General features: G+C 41.2%; 1 protein-coding gene across 1 annotated transcript in view; it reads left to right on the top strand.

Annotated features, from left to right (window-relative positions):
* Window positions 1–235: 235 nt before the first annotated feature.
* The window catches only part of LOC116397588 (potassium voltage-gated channel subfamily H member 5-like), a 51,661-nt gene continuing 36,163 nt past the window's right edge, over window positions 236–15,733 (top strand). The window contains exons 1-4 of the mRNA XM_031873139.1: window positions 236–906; window positions 3,595–3,794; window positions 5,610–5,669; window positions 8,440–8,632. Of these exons, the coding sequence (XP_031728999.1) occupies window positions 3,645–3,794; window positions 5,610–5,669; window positions 8,440–8,632 (403 nt within the window). The 5' untranslated portion in view covers window positions 236–906; window positions 3,595–3,644. The remainder of the gene's footprint in view (window positions 907–3,594; window positions 3,795–5,609; window positions 5,670–8,439; window positions 8,633–15,733) is intronic.

Genomic DNA, 15,733 nt, shown 5'->3' with positions numbered 1-15,733 from the left:
GATGTGCACTAACACGGCGGTGATGAGCGCTTAGCAACAGTGTGGTGAAAAGAAGAAGAAGCTGCTGATGTCACACGACGATGAGACCAACCGATGATGATGATGGTGATCATTTAGATATATCTTCCTCAGAGAAGACTCTCTCTCTCCACTTGACGAGAGCCTCACTTTGACAGCGCCCGGTCCCCCCCCCCCCCCCAGGCTGCTCCATCAACTAATAAATATGAGGGAATAAAGCTCTTCATCTGCTCCCCGTCCTCATCACACAGAGACATATTTAGATAAATAGAGCCACGAGGGACATGTCAGATTACAAATATAGTATTGAAATGACAGCTTTAAACTGTAGCCCGAGTACTTTGAATGAACTGTTTTTTATAGTCCAAGCAGTGTGCTGTAGCTGGAGTATTTAGTTTTTTTATCAGGCTCAAGCTGCTACACAAATGTTCCCTTTTAACTATTTAACTACTAATCACTGGGTTCTTTAATCTGCCTTGTTTCTTGACTTTAACAGAACTTTGTTCTTGTTGCTGCTGTATCCTCTGTTGTGTGGTGTTCATGCTGAATTATTTATTGTGTTGACGTATAAAGGTCAAAATCCTTGATAGATGATAACGCATGTCTCCGTGACGATTCATCCAGAACACTCTTGGCTCTTCTGATCTGTGTCGACTTCATCAAAATGTAATTCCTGACTTTGGAAATTGTAGTTTAACACTTTGACAAAACGATTCACAGTTTATCATCCACTTACCTTTCAGAGGCAGTTGAGACAAACTGTCGTGGAGAGTTTGGACGTCATTGATCCATCTGAGGTTCTTCAAAGCCACCAGACTCTGTTGGAAAAAAACCTGTAATTTAACTTTCCAGAACATGCTGGTTTCTGGTCTACTGATGCCTTCATCGGTTAGTTTCTTTATGTTATTGTTTAGTTTGGATTCACCAAAGTCACATACTTAACAAAATAACTGTTTTTTCCCCCCAATGGAGTCTGGTAGTTTTCAATGTGAGCAAAGTTGATGGCTTGAGTTCTCTGAAAGTCTATCTATCTATCTATCTGAGCTGTAAATTTTAAGTGGCGACAAATTCCTAATATCATATTAGTAAATACCTTATTTCTTCTCAAGTGGGCCAAAATAAAACCATTGTATAAAAAACTATTCGTTAAGAAGTACAAGTACATTCTGACATGTTCACAACTAATGAACAATCCATTTACAAAACACCCTTAGACGTCTCGCAAACCTGTCAACAATTCATACATCCTCTGTATTTTTCTCCATGTTCAGTCTGATACCTTGAGCACTGAAAGGTGCTGTGAACACACCGAACAAAGTCCTCCAGTGGGCCTGATCGGATCCTTTGGCGGGCTGGTTTTGGCCCTCGGGCCGTATGTTTAACACCCCTGCCTTAAACACGTTTAGTTTTTTTAGATATCTCCACACTCTTCTTGTTAGAGGACTGAAACAAGTCAAACTTCCTCCAGCTCACCTGGATAAATGAACCGAACTAGAGGACGATTTGTCAAAGAGTTTGAACCTGACCACTTCAAACAGAGAAACTTCAGGAGGTCACACCTCTGTTTCTTTACGCTGAGGTGACATAAGTCAACCGCTGAGCCACCGAGTCGTCCAATTAGGAGTCTTTTGTTTGGTGGAGGTGAGAGCTGTGTGTCTCAGCTTTCAGTTCCAGAGCCGCGGTGTTGTCGGAGTCTTGAAAATGTCCTGGAAGGTCCTGGAAATGCTGAGCAGAGTTTATCTCACGCTACACTTTTCTGTCTGTAGCTTTTGTGTCTCATCCAAACTCTCTTTTTCCTGGTTGTCCTTCTTTGATTTGCTATTTTCCTCGTATACATACATACGCACACTTTATCTCAAACACAGACTTTTGTCCGTCCAACATTTTCCTCTCTTCCACACAACTCGCTTCCACTGTACTTTCAGCCCAATATCATGGCAGTTCGTGAAATAGTCACAAAATGCAATCTATTGTTTCTTGTACTAATTGTCTGTTTTTTTCATGTCGCTCACGACGAAAATGATGCCAATGGAAAATCAATTAGGATCCTTATCCGTGGTGGACACACAGATTAAATGAGCAACAGTCAGAGCAAGAGACGTACTTTTTAGTATCCCAAAAGACGACTTTTGGTGGGCGGAAGGGGAGGTGGACGGGTCCAACAAACAGGACTCTCAGCCAGAAGACCGTGTTCGACACCATGTTGTGGTTTTATGGTCGTGGTTTTGCCTAAATCAAGCGGTTTGTACGTAGTTATTTTAACCATGATGTTTGTCCTTAAACAACTAAAACGTACTTTCCTTTTTAATTTAATGTGTTACGATAAAAACGGACAATTCATGTCCCTGTACACGAAACCAATAGATATCATTTTGTTTATTTCACAGACTGCCGTTAGACTGTGTTGGTACTTTCCGTCTTCTTCACCACTCTTATTTTGTGGCTCATCTTCAGATCCCACCACCTCCCATCAATTCCCATTTTTCTACCCTATTATTTCTTCTCCTCCTGTCATTTGTATTTACTGGAAGGAGGCAGTGGAGGTTAAAAAAAACTATTTGGAGGTGAGGTCTCTATGGAAACAGAAGAGTACAGCAGCTGCAGGGAACAGAGGAGGCTGACGGATCGTCACAATTGCTTTAAATTGGAAAGATCTGTTCCTCCACTTGAACATCTCTTTAACAGTGGAAGCCGCCATTAGTAGAGCTCGTCATCTAGAAGACAATCATCTTCTTCCTACGTGCAGCGCTGCCGCTAACGAAGTCGGGTGACGTCGTTTAAAGAACCACCAAGTCGGGGTGGAAGGACGGGTAAAAAAGGACTTTCACCCAGCAGACCTCTGTTCATGTCCCGTGTGACTTATTGCAGGGTCATTTTCCAAATACAAAAATGTGTATTCGGTGGAAGCTTCGAAGCATCATTCATAACAGTGACGTTTGAATTTGGATCTGTGTGTTTGGAGAGGCTGAACCTTGCACCCTGTATTGAACTATTCATAGTATTATACTCCATACGACTGTGAAGGAGCGTTGTAAAGTCCAAAACTTCAAAAAAATCTTCGCTTCAATCCATGTTTGTTGGTGTTTTTCTTTCACAAACAACACTGAGGTAAAAGAGATGTTTGTTCTCTCCGTTGCTGCACACAAAGGGCGGCGGCACTGACCTGTTCGGTACAGCCCGCGTAGATATAGGACCTAACCACTCGTGTGATTGGTTGCTTTGGTTCCTCCAGCTTGTGATGGCTTTATAACTTCTATCAGCATGAAAGACCTTCAGGAGCTGAGTTATCTGACTGCACTACGGATCACATTGGGCAGATTTGTATTCATTAAGTGCTTTAACAGATTTATGTTTCACAATGATGAAAAAGTAAAAAAAATAGAAGCAAACTGACAATTATAGAACATGGGGCCTTTGGGTGTGTGAGAGTGGAAAAGAGAGAAATATTTAGGTTAATAAAAGGCTTTAATGAGGGCAACGAAAACAAAGAAGTGAGAAGAAGGTTTGAACCGAAGGGATAAGTGATCAAATGTGGAAAGAAAAACGACTCGTGTGTGTGTTTCCATCCCTCTCCAGCTCTGCTCTACGCCACCATCTTTGGAAACGTGACCACCATCTTCCAGCAGATGTACGCCAACACCAACCGCTACCACGAGATGCTCAACAACGTCCGGGACTTCCTGAAGCTCTACCAGGTCCCCAAGGGGCTCAGCGAGCGGGTCATGGACTACATCGTCTCCACCTGGTCCATGTCCAAAGGCATCGACACGGAGAAGGTGAGACTCCAGACGTTTTGTTCATCATCAAAAATATCACGACAGTCACGTCTTGTGATTGCAGTGATCTGATTTTGTACTAACGTCAACACTTCATATATGTGGAGTAATGTGAACCAGACCATTCAGTCCGGTTAAATCCTGTTTTAGCTTTTGTTTGTTTTCTACAGTTTACTTATTTATTATAGTTATTTATTGTACTGTCCACTTTAGTAGTTTTTTTGATTGCAAAAACATCAAGTCAAATGTGAGGATGCAGAATCTACATGGAGGATGTGCACTAACGTTACATTTGTTTTGTGTAATGTTACAGCTCACTTATACTAGATAGCCGTGTAAAGACAGAAAAAGAAATCTCAAACATAGCAAAACAAAACAAGAGACGTGAAGAAGGAAATAACCACAGAGTGCCTCGAAGGCAGCCACCGGTCACACGCTGCTGTGACCTAATTCACCCAAACACTCGCTGAGTCGTCACCTTTGACCCTCTGCACCACGATGACATCACACCTGCAGTTCTGAACACACGATTCACATCCTCAAATTATATTATATTATAAAAAGATGTTACGTTAATAAAGAACTGATTAGTGTGACTGGTGGCTGTGTTTCAGAACACGTCAGTGCTCCAAAGCTCTACTGCTGCTGATAACTTGCATGTAATGAATTAATTACAGTTGATAATCATGCAGTTAACTTCCGGCTGCTCTGCATTCCTCTGCATTGTTTGTTTGCTAGCTAGACAGTGTTCTACTTATCAGACAGTTGTAATATTACCTGCAGTGATTTGTAACAACTGTGTTGAACATTGGTTATTGTAATTGAACATACATTTTTATACGTCTGTAAAGTTGAGTCTGTCGTTTGGCAAAGACATTTAAATTAACTTTGGAAACAGACTTCAAGTTGTTCTTTGTGGAATTGGGACCCGGCCAATCATCACGCCGTGACCTTTGATGGCTGAGAGGAGGTTTGTGATGCTCTTAGATTTTATTGTCCAACACAAAGGCGCGAAACTTAATTTATTACGTCATAAAATCTCCTCTTTGAAAGGACTATTTCTCCATCTAATTGGTTTTTCTCAGCATTCTCCAGTTGACTTTCATGCTCTCTGTCTCTCTCCTTTTAGATCATAAGCGCCTCCTCCTCCCCCATCAATATCCATTTTCCAAGTTTTTCTTGGGATTATTATACACTCTTAAAGAGACATAAGCCGAGACTGCCCTCTGTATAAATACCTCGCAGCCAGAGCTGGGCCCAATTAGTGGATATATCTCGTCACTTTGGGAGCCGTTGCATTATACACAGTCAGCTGTTTATGCGAGTACACACCCAAAAGAAGACCGGAGGCTCTGAAAAGCATCTCGGTGCGACTAATATCCTCCACTTTAAATGGAGCAGAGGCCATTTTCAAAGAGTGTTGTGTTTTGATGCTGCAGAGGCTTTCAGATGTTTTATTGTCCTCCCCTTGGTTCGGTTTTGTTTGTATTTAATTAGGCGGGATTGGGAAAGACGGGATAATATTTTGTTTTTTTGTGTCTTGCCTAAATTTCACAGTTAATTAGGCTGGATCTCTGGATTTGTGTAATGAGCTGGACAAAGCGATTTACAATTTACAGACAACAGGCTTTTTTCGGGCACAAACTGGTATCCAGAGGGAGTTACTGAATGCAGCACAGCTGGATGGGGAATGAGGAGGGAGACGATTCCTCATTTGGAAGTTTAAGAGTATAAAACTCCTCATTACCTGCTAAAGCTTCTTCATCTCGCCACCAACAGACCTCCATCAAAGACTTCTGTCTCTCTGTCTTCCAGGTCTTATCCATCTGTCCCAAAGACATGCGCGCCGACATCTGTGTCCACCTCAACAGGAAGGTTCGTATCTATGGTTTCCTTAAAGACACAGCGCTTCACTGTATAGAGACGGATAGCGTGAGTTCTGTGTCTTGTCTGTTTGAAAAGTAGGGCGTAATAATGCAGTCAGCTCAGTTTGATGCATGTAAATACTTTTAAAGCCACTACTTTTATGTGTAGACATTGATTTTAGACTCCCGATGAAAGTTTTTGTTTGCAGACAAATTTGAAAATTATGACTTTCAATATAGTTTAAATAAAAACTGAGACTGTATAAAATGCCCAAAAACTTTAAACTTTCATTATTCTTACTGACATATTTTGAATAGCCTGTGCAAAGTACGAGTGCAGACTGAAAATTGACACGAGTTGATGAAAATGCACCAGAAATTGAGCAATAGCTTCTTGTAAAATATCATACAGCAGTTGTATGAAGGATATGTTGCTTACCTTTATAACACTATTGGTTACTATTCAGACAGAAAGTCTAATGGTTGCAGTTACATTTTCCAAACATCTGAATTGACCTCAAAACCCACATTAAACCTTTTTCAGACGAACAGGTTATTAATTTTCTGGAGTATCAGTTCCTTTGTGCATTCATGACATAACTAAATGCAGGTTAGACGCTCACTCGACTCATATGGGTCTCAAAACTTTGGTAGACTCAATCTGCTGAACTGGCTTTGAACAAAGGACACATTCGGTTGTGTAACTGTTCTGTGTAAAAACCATCTCCAATGACTCAGAATGCCTCGTACGGTGCCTCTAATATCGTTATTTATTCAGTGAAAGTACAAGTTAAAGAGAACCACGGCATTTCAATCAGAACTCTTTTCATAGTTTTTAAAATTACATTTATAGACAGAAATCCTTTGTTGATTACCAAACATTTGAACAGAAACAGGTGGATCTTTCAAAAGAAGCAGATGAGTTTGAACCAGATTTCTTTTGTCCTTACATTCCAAAAGTCCTGGTTTTCTGTTTCAAAGAGGCCCCGTCCCCCACATGTGTACCATGAATGTCCCCCACATGTGTACCATGAATGTCCCCCACATGTGKACCATGAATGTCCCCCACATGTGTACCATGAATGTCCCCCACATGTGGACCATGAATGTCCCCCACATGTGGACCATGAATGTCCCCCACATGTGGACCATGAATGAGCTGGGGAAAACAACACACATCAGAAAATACTTTGTAATAAAAAGTGAGAGAAAATGTAGTAAAAATGAATGCAAACATGGTGCTCCTTAAGCAGCCATTTAACTTTGTATAAGTTAGTCTGATAAAGTTTGATAACTAATTTCTTAAATAATGATTTAATAAAAAAAGAATGCTAATGAAATGCTAACAGGTCAGTAAAGATAAAAGAGTCTTTGGCTGGTTTTCTCTTTTTCTCCAGATGAAATGTGGTTGCTGGTTGAAGATGTGAGACTTGATGACTGAAAACATGAAATGCAAAATATCTTTGTTTCTCTTTTTGATGTAAAGCATCAGAAACCATCCAGGTTCTTACACAAAGTGTCTGCAGTTTAACAATGTCACGTTAGAGGATTTGGGGGATTTTCTTGGGAAACTTGAAACACTTCAGTCACATAAACAAAGATCCCAAATGAAGACAGTGAGGTTTGTAAGGCGACGTGGTTGCATGTGACGGATTATTTCCCGAGAGCTTCAGGCGATTTCTCCGTGAACCAGATGACGCCTCCACTGTTACTGCGATGGATTCTCTCACTGTGTGGAAGCTGTGTTTCATTTTGCACAGATTGGATTTCAGCAGATGGAAAGAAAATGTAGATTATTAAGAGGAAGACCTGTATGTTGCCTCTAAAGTCCTGAGAGGAGGCTGCAGTGTACCTTTCACTAGCAATCCAAACGTGTTGAATAAAAATCAATTTACTGAGAGCTCGATGTAAACAAACTGTAGCCATGGCTGGAAACAGGCGGCAACCTCCGGTTCTGCCGAACTTAAAAATGTGCATTCTCTCTAGTGTCCACCAGGGGGCGACTCCTCTGGTTGTATAGAAGTCTATGAGAAAATGACTCTACTTCTCTCTTGATGTATTACCTCAGTAAACATTGTAAACATGAGTTTTGTCAGGTGAAAGGATGTTTTGGGGTTACATAAATCAAAAAGGGTTCATCCTCTGGATAGCATGAATGTGGTTAGCAAGTATTCTTTGCACACAGCTAAAGCTTTGGTCGAATAGTAGATGGTCTTATAGTAGACTAGAGAACTACAAGAAACATAAAGGATCATCTTCCGTGGATCTTGAATATCAAGAGCTAATTTCATGACTCCTGTGCCTGTTGAGGTGGACAAAAGTTCAGTGCATGTCAATGAACACTCAATTTCAAACTAGACTATTAAACTAACTAATAAATACAAAAGCAACATAATACTCTTAACTCAGGGTCTACTTGCTTGTCTTTTTTGTGAGCTTTTAAAGCCAGTTTCTGTGTTTAAAGCTGCTGGTCAGCTGTTATCTAAAGGGTACTCAGAAATTGTGTCTTTTTGTTTTGTTTTATTTGTTCAACAAATTCAAAGCAGCAAGAGTCATTGGGATGTGAATAAAGTGTAAAGTTCAAACAATTATGAATTTGTCAAATTCAAGCGATGCACAGCATTTCAAACATTGTGCAGAAGTTCAATCTCATTGTACTCTTCATGGAAAGAACAAATGTCTCTAACCAGCGCTAAGCGGTTTTGTAATCAAGTCTCCGCAGCCTCAGTACAACGTTAAACAACAGGTAATGAATGTCAACTTCCTGCCCTCTCACTCAGGTGTTCAACGAACATCCTGCGTTCCGGTTAGCCAGCGACGGCTGCCTGCGCTCGCTGGCGGTGGAGTTTCAGACGACCCACTGCGCCCCCGGAGACCTGATCTTCCACGCCGGCGAGAGCGTTGACACCCTGTGCTTCGTCGTGTCGGGGTCACTGGAGGTCATTCAGGACGACGAGGTCATTGCCATCTTAGGTACGTGGACGTGTGGTTTAGTCTTTACTGAAGGGGAGAACGTGATTCAGTGCTGTTGAATAATCCTGTGTGTGTGTGTGTGTGTGTGTGTGTGTGTGTGTGTGTGTGTGTGTGGATTATTCAGGAATCAATTGATTTATTGGATTAATTAAGAGAAAATATCATTGTACATTGTAAATGACGTTGGGTTTTGGACTGTTGGTTGGACGAAACAAGACATTTGAAGACTTCTTGGGTTCTGGGAAGACCTTTTTTTGTCATTTTCTCTTTTACAGACAAAACTAATTGTTAGCTGCAGCCGTACTGTGGATTCGATGCGGTGAAATCAACTGTTTTGTTGTGCAGCATTGAAACATCCACAGTGAAAAAGCTTATGACTCATAAGGAAGGAGGAGAAGATAAATGGCCGGTTCAAAGACCTATAATAAGCAGTAGGTGCTAAATCGTCATTGATTCATTCAGGAGATAAAATAATCATTAAAACATGATGTGTTTGTGTCTTGGGCAGCTCGTGAAGACCTGAGAGATGATGTCATAGTCCAGCACATTAGATTAATGAAATACGTCACAATAAAGCAAAAGAGAAACAAATAAAATACTTAGATTTGACAAAAACAGCGTCTGTTGTTTAGTTTGAGGCTGTTTGAGAGAAGAACAACCAGCTAAAGGGCGAATGTGTCGAACATTTTAACTCCAAATTGTCACGTTTATAGAAAGCAAGAAAAGCTGTCGTGTCGTTCCTCTTTGGTTGTTTATTGTGACGCATTTTGGGGTTTTCAAGGGTTTTCATAATCCTGTCAGGTCAGAAAACTTGCTTTTTAAAAATGTAAACGCTGCTTACGCAGAAAGAATGAAAGCTGAGTCACCAGCAGTCAGCTGACGTCGTTTCTGTGTCAAAGTGTCAAATGCAAACAGTTCGACTCTTATCTGCCTCCGTACATATTGCTCTCTGCAGCCTCGTACTGTAATATTCACGAGGAGGAGAAGAACGAGGGAAGTGGAGAAGGAAGCTGACGGAGATGGTGTCGAGAAACTGCTTTTTTTTTAACCGAGACGAGCACAGACGGCATTGATGGCTGCATTAGCCAGTGTAGTGCACATTCTCATCACCATCAGCAGGCCCCAGATGAGCGTTTACTGACACAGAAGAACAAGAAGGAAAGATTATTATTATTACAACAGAGAGCGAGTGCAAAGCTGCACACGCATCGTTTGGAGATGGAAGCTGTTGTATTGAAACTCACTCAAACTTTACTTCGGTCGCTGTTGTTGTGAAATTTAAAACTGGTGCAACTTACTAGCTCATGGCAGAACAATTCTCTTTATTTTCTATACATTCAGGGTTGGTTTCCAGTTATGTTTGTTTATTTGTTTGTGCATGCGTGTTTAAAATCCAGCTAACAACACGGTGCAGCATGTGGTCTTCCTCTCCACATTGCTGCCTTCTGCAGGTGGCTGAAACATCAGTTTTGTTTCATCTAGGCTACTCATGAAATACATTGCAAATACATATTTTATTTTTCTATTTCATTGTGGATAGGCCATTTTATCTATAATAAATCAGTGTTGCATTATAATGGAAGATGGTGATCAAGGACGGTACACGTAGAAACGGCTGCAGCCACAGATTGCAGCAGGATTATGATCTGCTTATTATGATGCTAGTTGCTGGCATGCGAGATAGTGATCCGTTATGTTGGAGCCATAGTGAGAATCAGCTGCAGGTTATAATCTGTGAAAATAGACAAAATGGGGAAAAAAAGGATAAAAGAATGTGAAGAGGAAAAGAAAAATATCATCGCAGAGAATAAATATTGTTGGGAAGGGACATCGTTTTTTAAAAAGTGGGAGACACGATATGAGGGAGATATAAGAGGAAGAGAGGGAGGCAGAGTGAAAGCATGACAGAGTGAGCCCTCCCCTTTGTGTTTCCTCCTCACTTCCTCAACTTCATTAGGAGGCTGAGTCAGGCGAGGCAGCAGTCTGAGGTTCATAAAGAGCATATTAGATGTGTGATGAACTGCTTCATCACACCAAGGACGTTAATGGATGAATCGTCAGCCAGTTGTCATTAGGAGCTGCTGTTGCATATATCTGCCGCTGTTACATACGTATGTTGATGCTATGCTTTATTTATATTTTAAGTAAGTTGCATTTTGAATGGAGGACTTTTACTTGCAACAGAGTATCTTGCACTATGTTCTAGTAAATGTGTTGTATAAAAAGTCACACTCGCAACACATGGAAATAAGAGAGGCTCACTGAGGACGGTTTCCACCTCGGCTAACGGTCGCGCCAAGTTTACGGCACGTAAACGGCACGGGGTGCCGTGAGGCTGACATGGACACTTTCACTTTCCCAGACAAACTAAAGCCAGTTGCTGCGCAGCCAGCCCATTTGTTGAGGAGTGTAAAAATATTTCTGGGTTATTATGAAACAGTGGCGGGACAAAATACACTTTGGCAGGCCGCCGCCATCTTGGTAATTAATGGGAAACACTGAAACACTCCCAAAAACAGCTAAATAAGAATACACAGGCAGAGTCAGAGTCTGTTATTTTTGAATGAGTCTATACATGGGTTTGTTTTTAGGAAAATCCTACACATTGTGCAGTTAATTCTGATGCGTTTCCTCCAAATTGTGCGGCTCGCATTCTGAATTCATTGGGCTTCGGGCGTTTTCAGTGCTCAGCATCATCAAAGTCACACAGAGAGAAGCGTGTGGTTCTCTGCAGGGAGGCGAGGAAGCTCTTCCAGTCTCCTGTTGAGGAACATTAACTTTAGGTGATATACCAGCTGCCACTTCTGGACAACATTCACCAAAGCTGAGGCCCACACTCTTCAATGTGAGGTGGAATTTAATGCTTCACAAATGCACTATTTCGAAAGAAAGTTTGCAGAAAGATTTTGGGAAACTGCATCAAAGATGAGTGGCAGTAATGTTACAGCTGATTCATTCATCACACATTTTATTTAATTTCTTTGCAAAATGTTGTTGCTTCACTCAATGATTTCCAAACAATTTTGTACCGTCGACCCTCTCAGATACGTATATATTGGAGCCCATGCCTTATTGAATAAGAAAGTAGTGGTCAGTTTTTTATACTGTACATCAACTGAAAAGAGATTCAGGCCTTTATGTCGTTTTTTTATTTTTAAATCTGGTTTATTTGTTGATATTCTGAGCTGCTCCTGTTTGCTGTCAGTTTACTGCTGTTAGTGCAGAGTCAACACTGTTTCATATGAAAAGACTTCGGAGCCCCTCGAGGGAGCACCCTCCTCTGTGAGGTGTTTAACATCTGGAAGTGACCAGTTTCATTAACAGCAGCCTGATATGATGAAATCACAGCAAAGTGGAGCAGATGAATGAAGCCGCTGGATGTGAGAATGAAGAATCGAGAACAGCATAGTGTTGAATATGACATGAATGATACCTTGTTGTTTCAGGCTACTGATGGGTTTCATGCTGTGGAAATGAAGATTGGAAATAGATTTTTAAATATCATATATTTTTGGGGTTTTCGACCGTTAGAGTTTTTTGGGGGGAGCTTTACCTCAACCGGTGTGAGGGTTTAAGGACAGAGGATGTTGTGTTCTAAAGATTTGTGATATTGAGCTATGAAGACAGGAATGAATTGACTTTTGACAGAAATATCTCACCAACTGTCGGATGGATAGCCATGAATCTTTGTACAGACATTTCAGTTTGCAGAGGATGAAACCGAATATGTTTTGGTGAATATGTCAAAATAATTGCATTCTCATCAGCATTATCTGTAATTTGTGTCCAATGCTAATTAGCAAATGTTAGCATGCTGAAAAGCTAAACTAAGATGGTGACCAATGCTAGACATATAGCCTCGTAGAGATCTGCATGTTAGGATTGTCATTTTGAGCATGTTAGCGTGCTGATCTTAGCATTTAGCTCAAGGCACTGCTGTACCTAAGTACATCCTGACTCCCAGCCTTGTTCAACCCAGCCTTTTCGAACTGACCACACCCCTGGCTGTTAAGAGATTCATCCATTATTTAAGTACCACATTTTATTTTAGAATTTATTGAAAGTTTTGTCAAACAAGTTCAGCTGTGAGGATAACATCCGCTGAGGAGAGACCAGCAGAAGGAAAACAGGTTGCTTATTTTCTTATAAACCCTTAAAAATCTCTCAAGGACCCTTTGGGGTCGATAGCCTCCATTTTGGGGGAAACGACTAATTGGATAGCTTGCAAGTTGTTGTCAAACTTTATACGAAGCAACTTGGTTCGGTTTAGGCAACAAAACGACTTTGTTAGTTTAAGAAAAAGATCATCGTTAAAATACGTACCTTTGCTAAATAAGTCAACTCCCTCTTTTGGTTTACGTAGGGGACACAAACACTGGTGTCCAGGGTGAAAGTCCTGTGTCTTCCTCTTGTCCTCCTGCCATTACTCCGGCAGGCTGGTCTCGTACAGCATTTGTTGCAAAACCTACGAAAAGTAATATGCCGTAATTCATAGATGCATAATACACAAACTTATTATTGTATTGTCAAGTGACTTGCGCACTTCAGTAACAAGACTAATTTGAACCCAAACGACAATCTTTTCCTAAACCTAACTGAGATGTTTCTTGTCAAGACGGAAGTTTATTAAAAAAAATACCGTTTGCATGTAACGATCGGAAATTGACACGTGTTGCTGGTTTTCATAGGAAAATGCATGAAAAATTACTTATTGTAAGATATCATACCAACCTTCGTATGAGGAGACATTGACTCTGGCCACGTAGAGCATGATAGTTTAAAGCGACTGACCGATCAGTCAAAGCCTCGGCAGTGAGAATGATGTGAAGGGAAAGCACGAGAAGAGTTTGTCTGAGTTCACAGCATCAAAGGAGGCTTCTCTCTTAACACTTCCCTCCTCTAAAGTTTTCCTTTTCCTCGTGACAGCCGTTCCGTTTTCAGCCAACTTCCTTTTTTTTAACTCTTGTGCTGAGGAGTAGAAGGAAGTCCTGCCAGAACCAGAGCTCATGTTGGGAAACAAGAGAAATAAAAAGAGAGAGAGAGACAACAGGTACAATAAAAGAACAAATATTCTTTCATCATCTGTCACGTCACACTGATTTACATTTACAAGCTGCCATTTGTCATTGTTTGAAATGTAGTTTGAGGATGGACACACAAGAACAGTAGCATGTTGGAAAAGTGCTGAAGTTTTGTTTCTTTGTGAAAGGATATATTATTATAAGGAGACATTGAAAGATGGACTTCTTCTTTTCTGCAGGGATTTCAAAAAATTTGGTGGTGTTTTTTTCAGTGGTTACATTATGGACTGAGTTCTTTCTGGGGAGAGTTCGGCGTCTTGAAGTTGTTTTGTTGTTGTAACATCAGTGGAAGTATTTTCTATGTTTAGCATTACCTAATGGTATTAGCTTTTTTGTACTGGCTCATTTTCAAATGAGCAAACATTAGTGTGTCAAGTGTTGCATCTTAACACGGCAGTGTCTGAGTTACCGTTAGCTGGTATACCTCGTCTAATGAGCTGAAATGTCCTAAACTGACCACCGTACATGACAATAAACTGTTTTGGTTTTCGGAAAAAACAACATGATATTGCATACATGAATGTTCCCACATACATGCATTTACTATCGGTGCATACAGAGAATTAGTAGGCATGTAAGACTGTAATGTATTGTAATGTAGGCATGTAGCTCCATCCAATCATACGCTAACGCGTATGATAAAGTCTGATAAAGGGACGAATGGCCTGACGATTTTACCAACAACTTACCTACATTTGCTAGGTGACGGGTGCCAATTTCAGACCCTGCACACACACCTACAGACACACACATGCACACGCTGAGGGAGGGGGAGAAGAGTAAAAGGAGGAGGCAGGAATGTTTTGTGGTTCTCACCGGGTCAAATTATCTTTTTCTCGTTTCCAAACACATTAAGTGTGTGGAAGAAAGAAAAAGAGGAGGGGGCAAGATGAGATGGAGGAGGAGAAAGGGGGTTTGTTGAAGAGAGGATGGACCCTCAGTAGAAGGAACAGATGGTGTAAAAATAAGAGGTGACTTGCAAGGGAAGGATGAAGAAACAAAGGTTTGGAAAGAGGATAACGACAAAAGATGGACAGTAATAAAAAGAGGGAAACAGAGAAGGGAAAGGTTAAAATGATGGAGGAAGCGATCAGGAGAATTTGAGAGAGAAAGGATTGGGGGGGGGGGGGTGAGGCAAAGTAAGGCGCGGGAGACGATGGAGGAAGAAGAAGAAGAGGATGGAGGAAGAGTGTGCCGGTTGCGGTTTTTAAAGCCACTGATTTCCCCAGGCTGAGGAGTGAGGCTGCTCCCCGAGGCTGTAACACACTCTGCTCTCATTAGTGTCCAAAGGCATCCGGTTCTCTCTCTCACACACACACACACACACACACACACTACGTACATGTAGGCATGCCAGTGTGTATTTTCTTATTATGGCTCCTTAAAGTCTCCATGTACCAGCTGTGGAAAATGAGTTTTCTCTTGAGAGGACAATAAAGTATCTGAATGCACAAACGCATACGACATCTTGTGCAGATCAACCCACAAAAAAAACCCACAATATTTTTCCCACAGCACCAAGGCAATCCTGTGGTACCTGCGGTAAATACTCATAAGTAATAATAAGCCTCTCATTTCCCATCATCAATCAGGCTTACTGCGTCCTGTTACCGAACTCATTCAGCAGCGATGGGGAGGCAGCTGAGACGTGCAACAGTGAGAGTAGATTTAAGAGTCAGTGATGCTGCTGCTTCATATTGGCAGCAGCCAGTGAACAGTCAATACTGGTTTCTGTCAAGGAAGTAGCGACCAGGTTGTTTGTTACAAATAAAATACGTGTAACTCGAGATCAGTTTGTCAAAAGGTCAGAGCGACACGCTTCCATGCTGGATGATCAATAGAGAGCTGCGGGGATGACTTACTGTACAGGAAGTTAGCATCACTGGTTCCCTCCACAAAACACCGATGGGATTGTATTTTAGATTATTCCTGAAATAAATCTCTGAGGCAAACAAACATTTATGATGCTTCCAGGTTTAGTTCATCAAGATAATCTTCACTTAAAGGAACTCCACCTCGG

The sequence above is a fragment of the Anarrhichthys ocellatus genome, unplaced genomic scaffold, assembly GCF_004355925.1.
Source record: "Anarrhichthys ocellatus isolate YVR2014 unplaced genomic scaffold, GSC_Weel_1.0 scaffold69, whole genome shotgun sequence".
NCBI classification, from domain to species: Eukaryota; Metazoa; Chordata; class Actinopteri; order Perciformes; family Anarhichadidae; genus Anarrhichthys; species Anarrhichthys ocellatus.
This window is presented reverse-complemented; position numbering and strand designations above follow the sequence as displayed.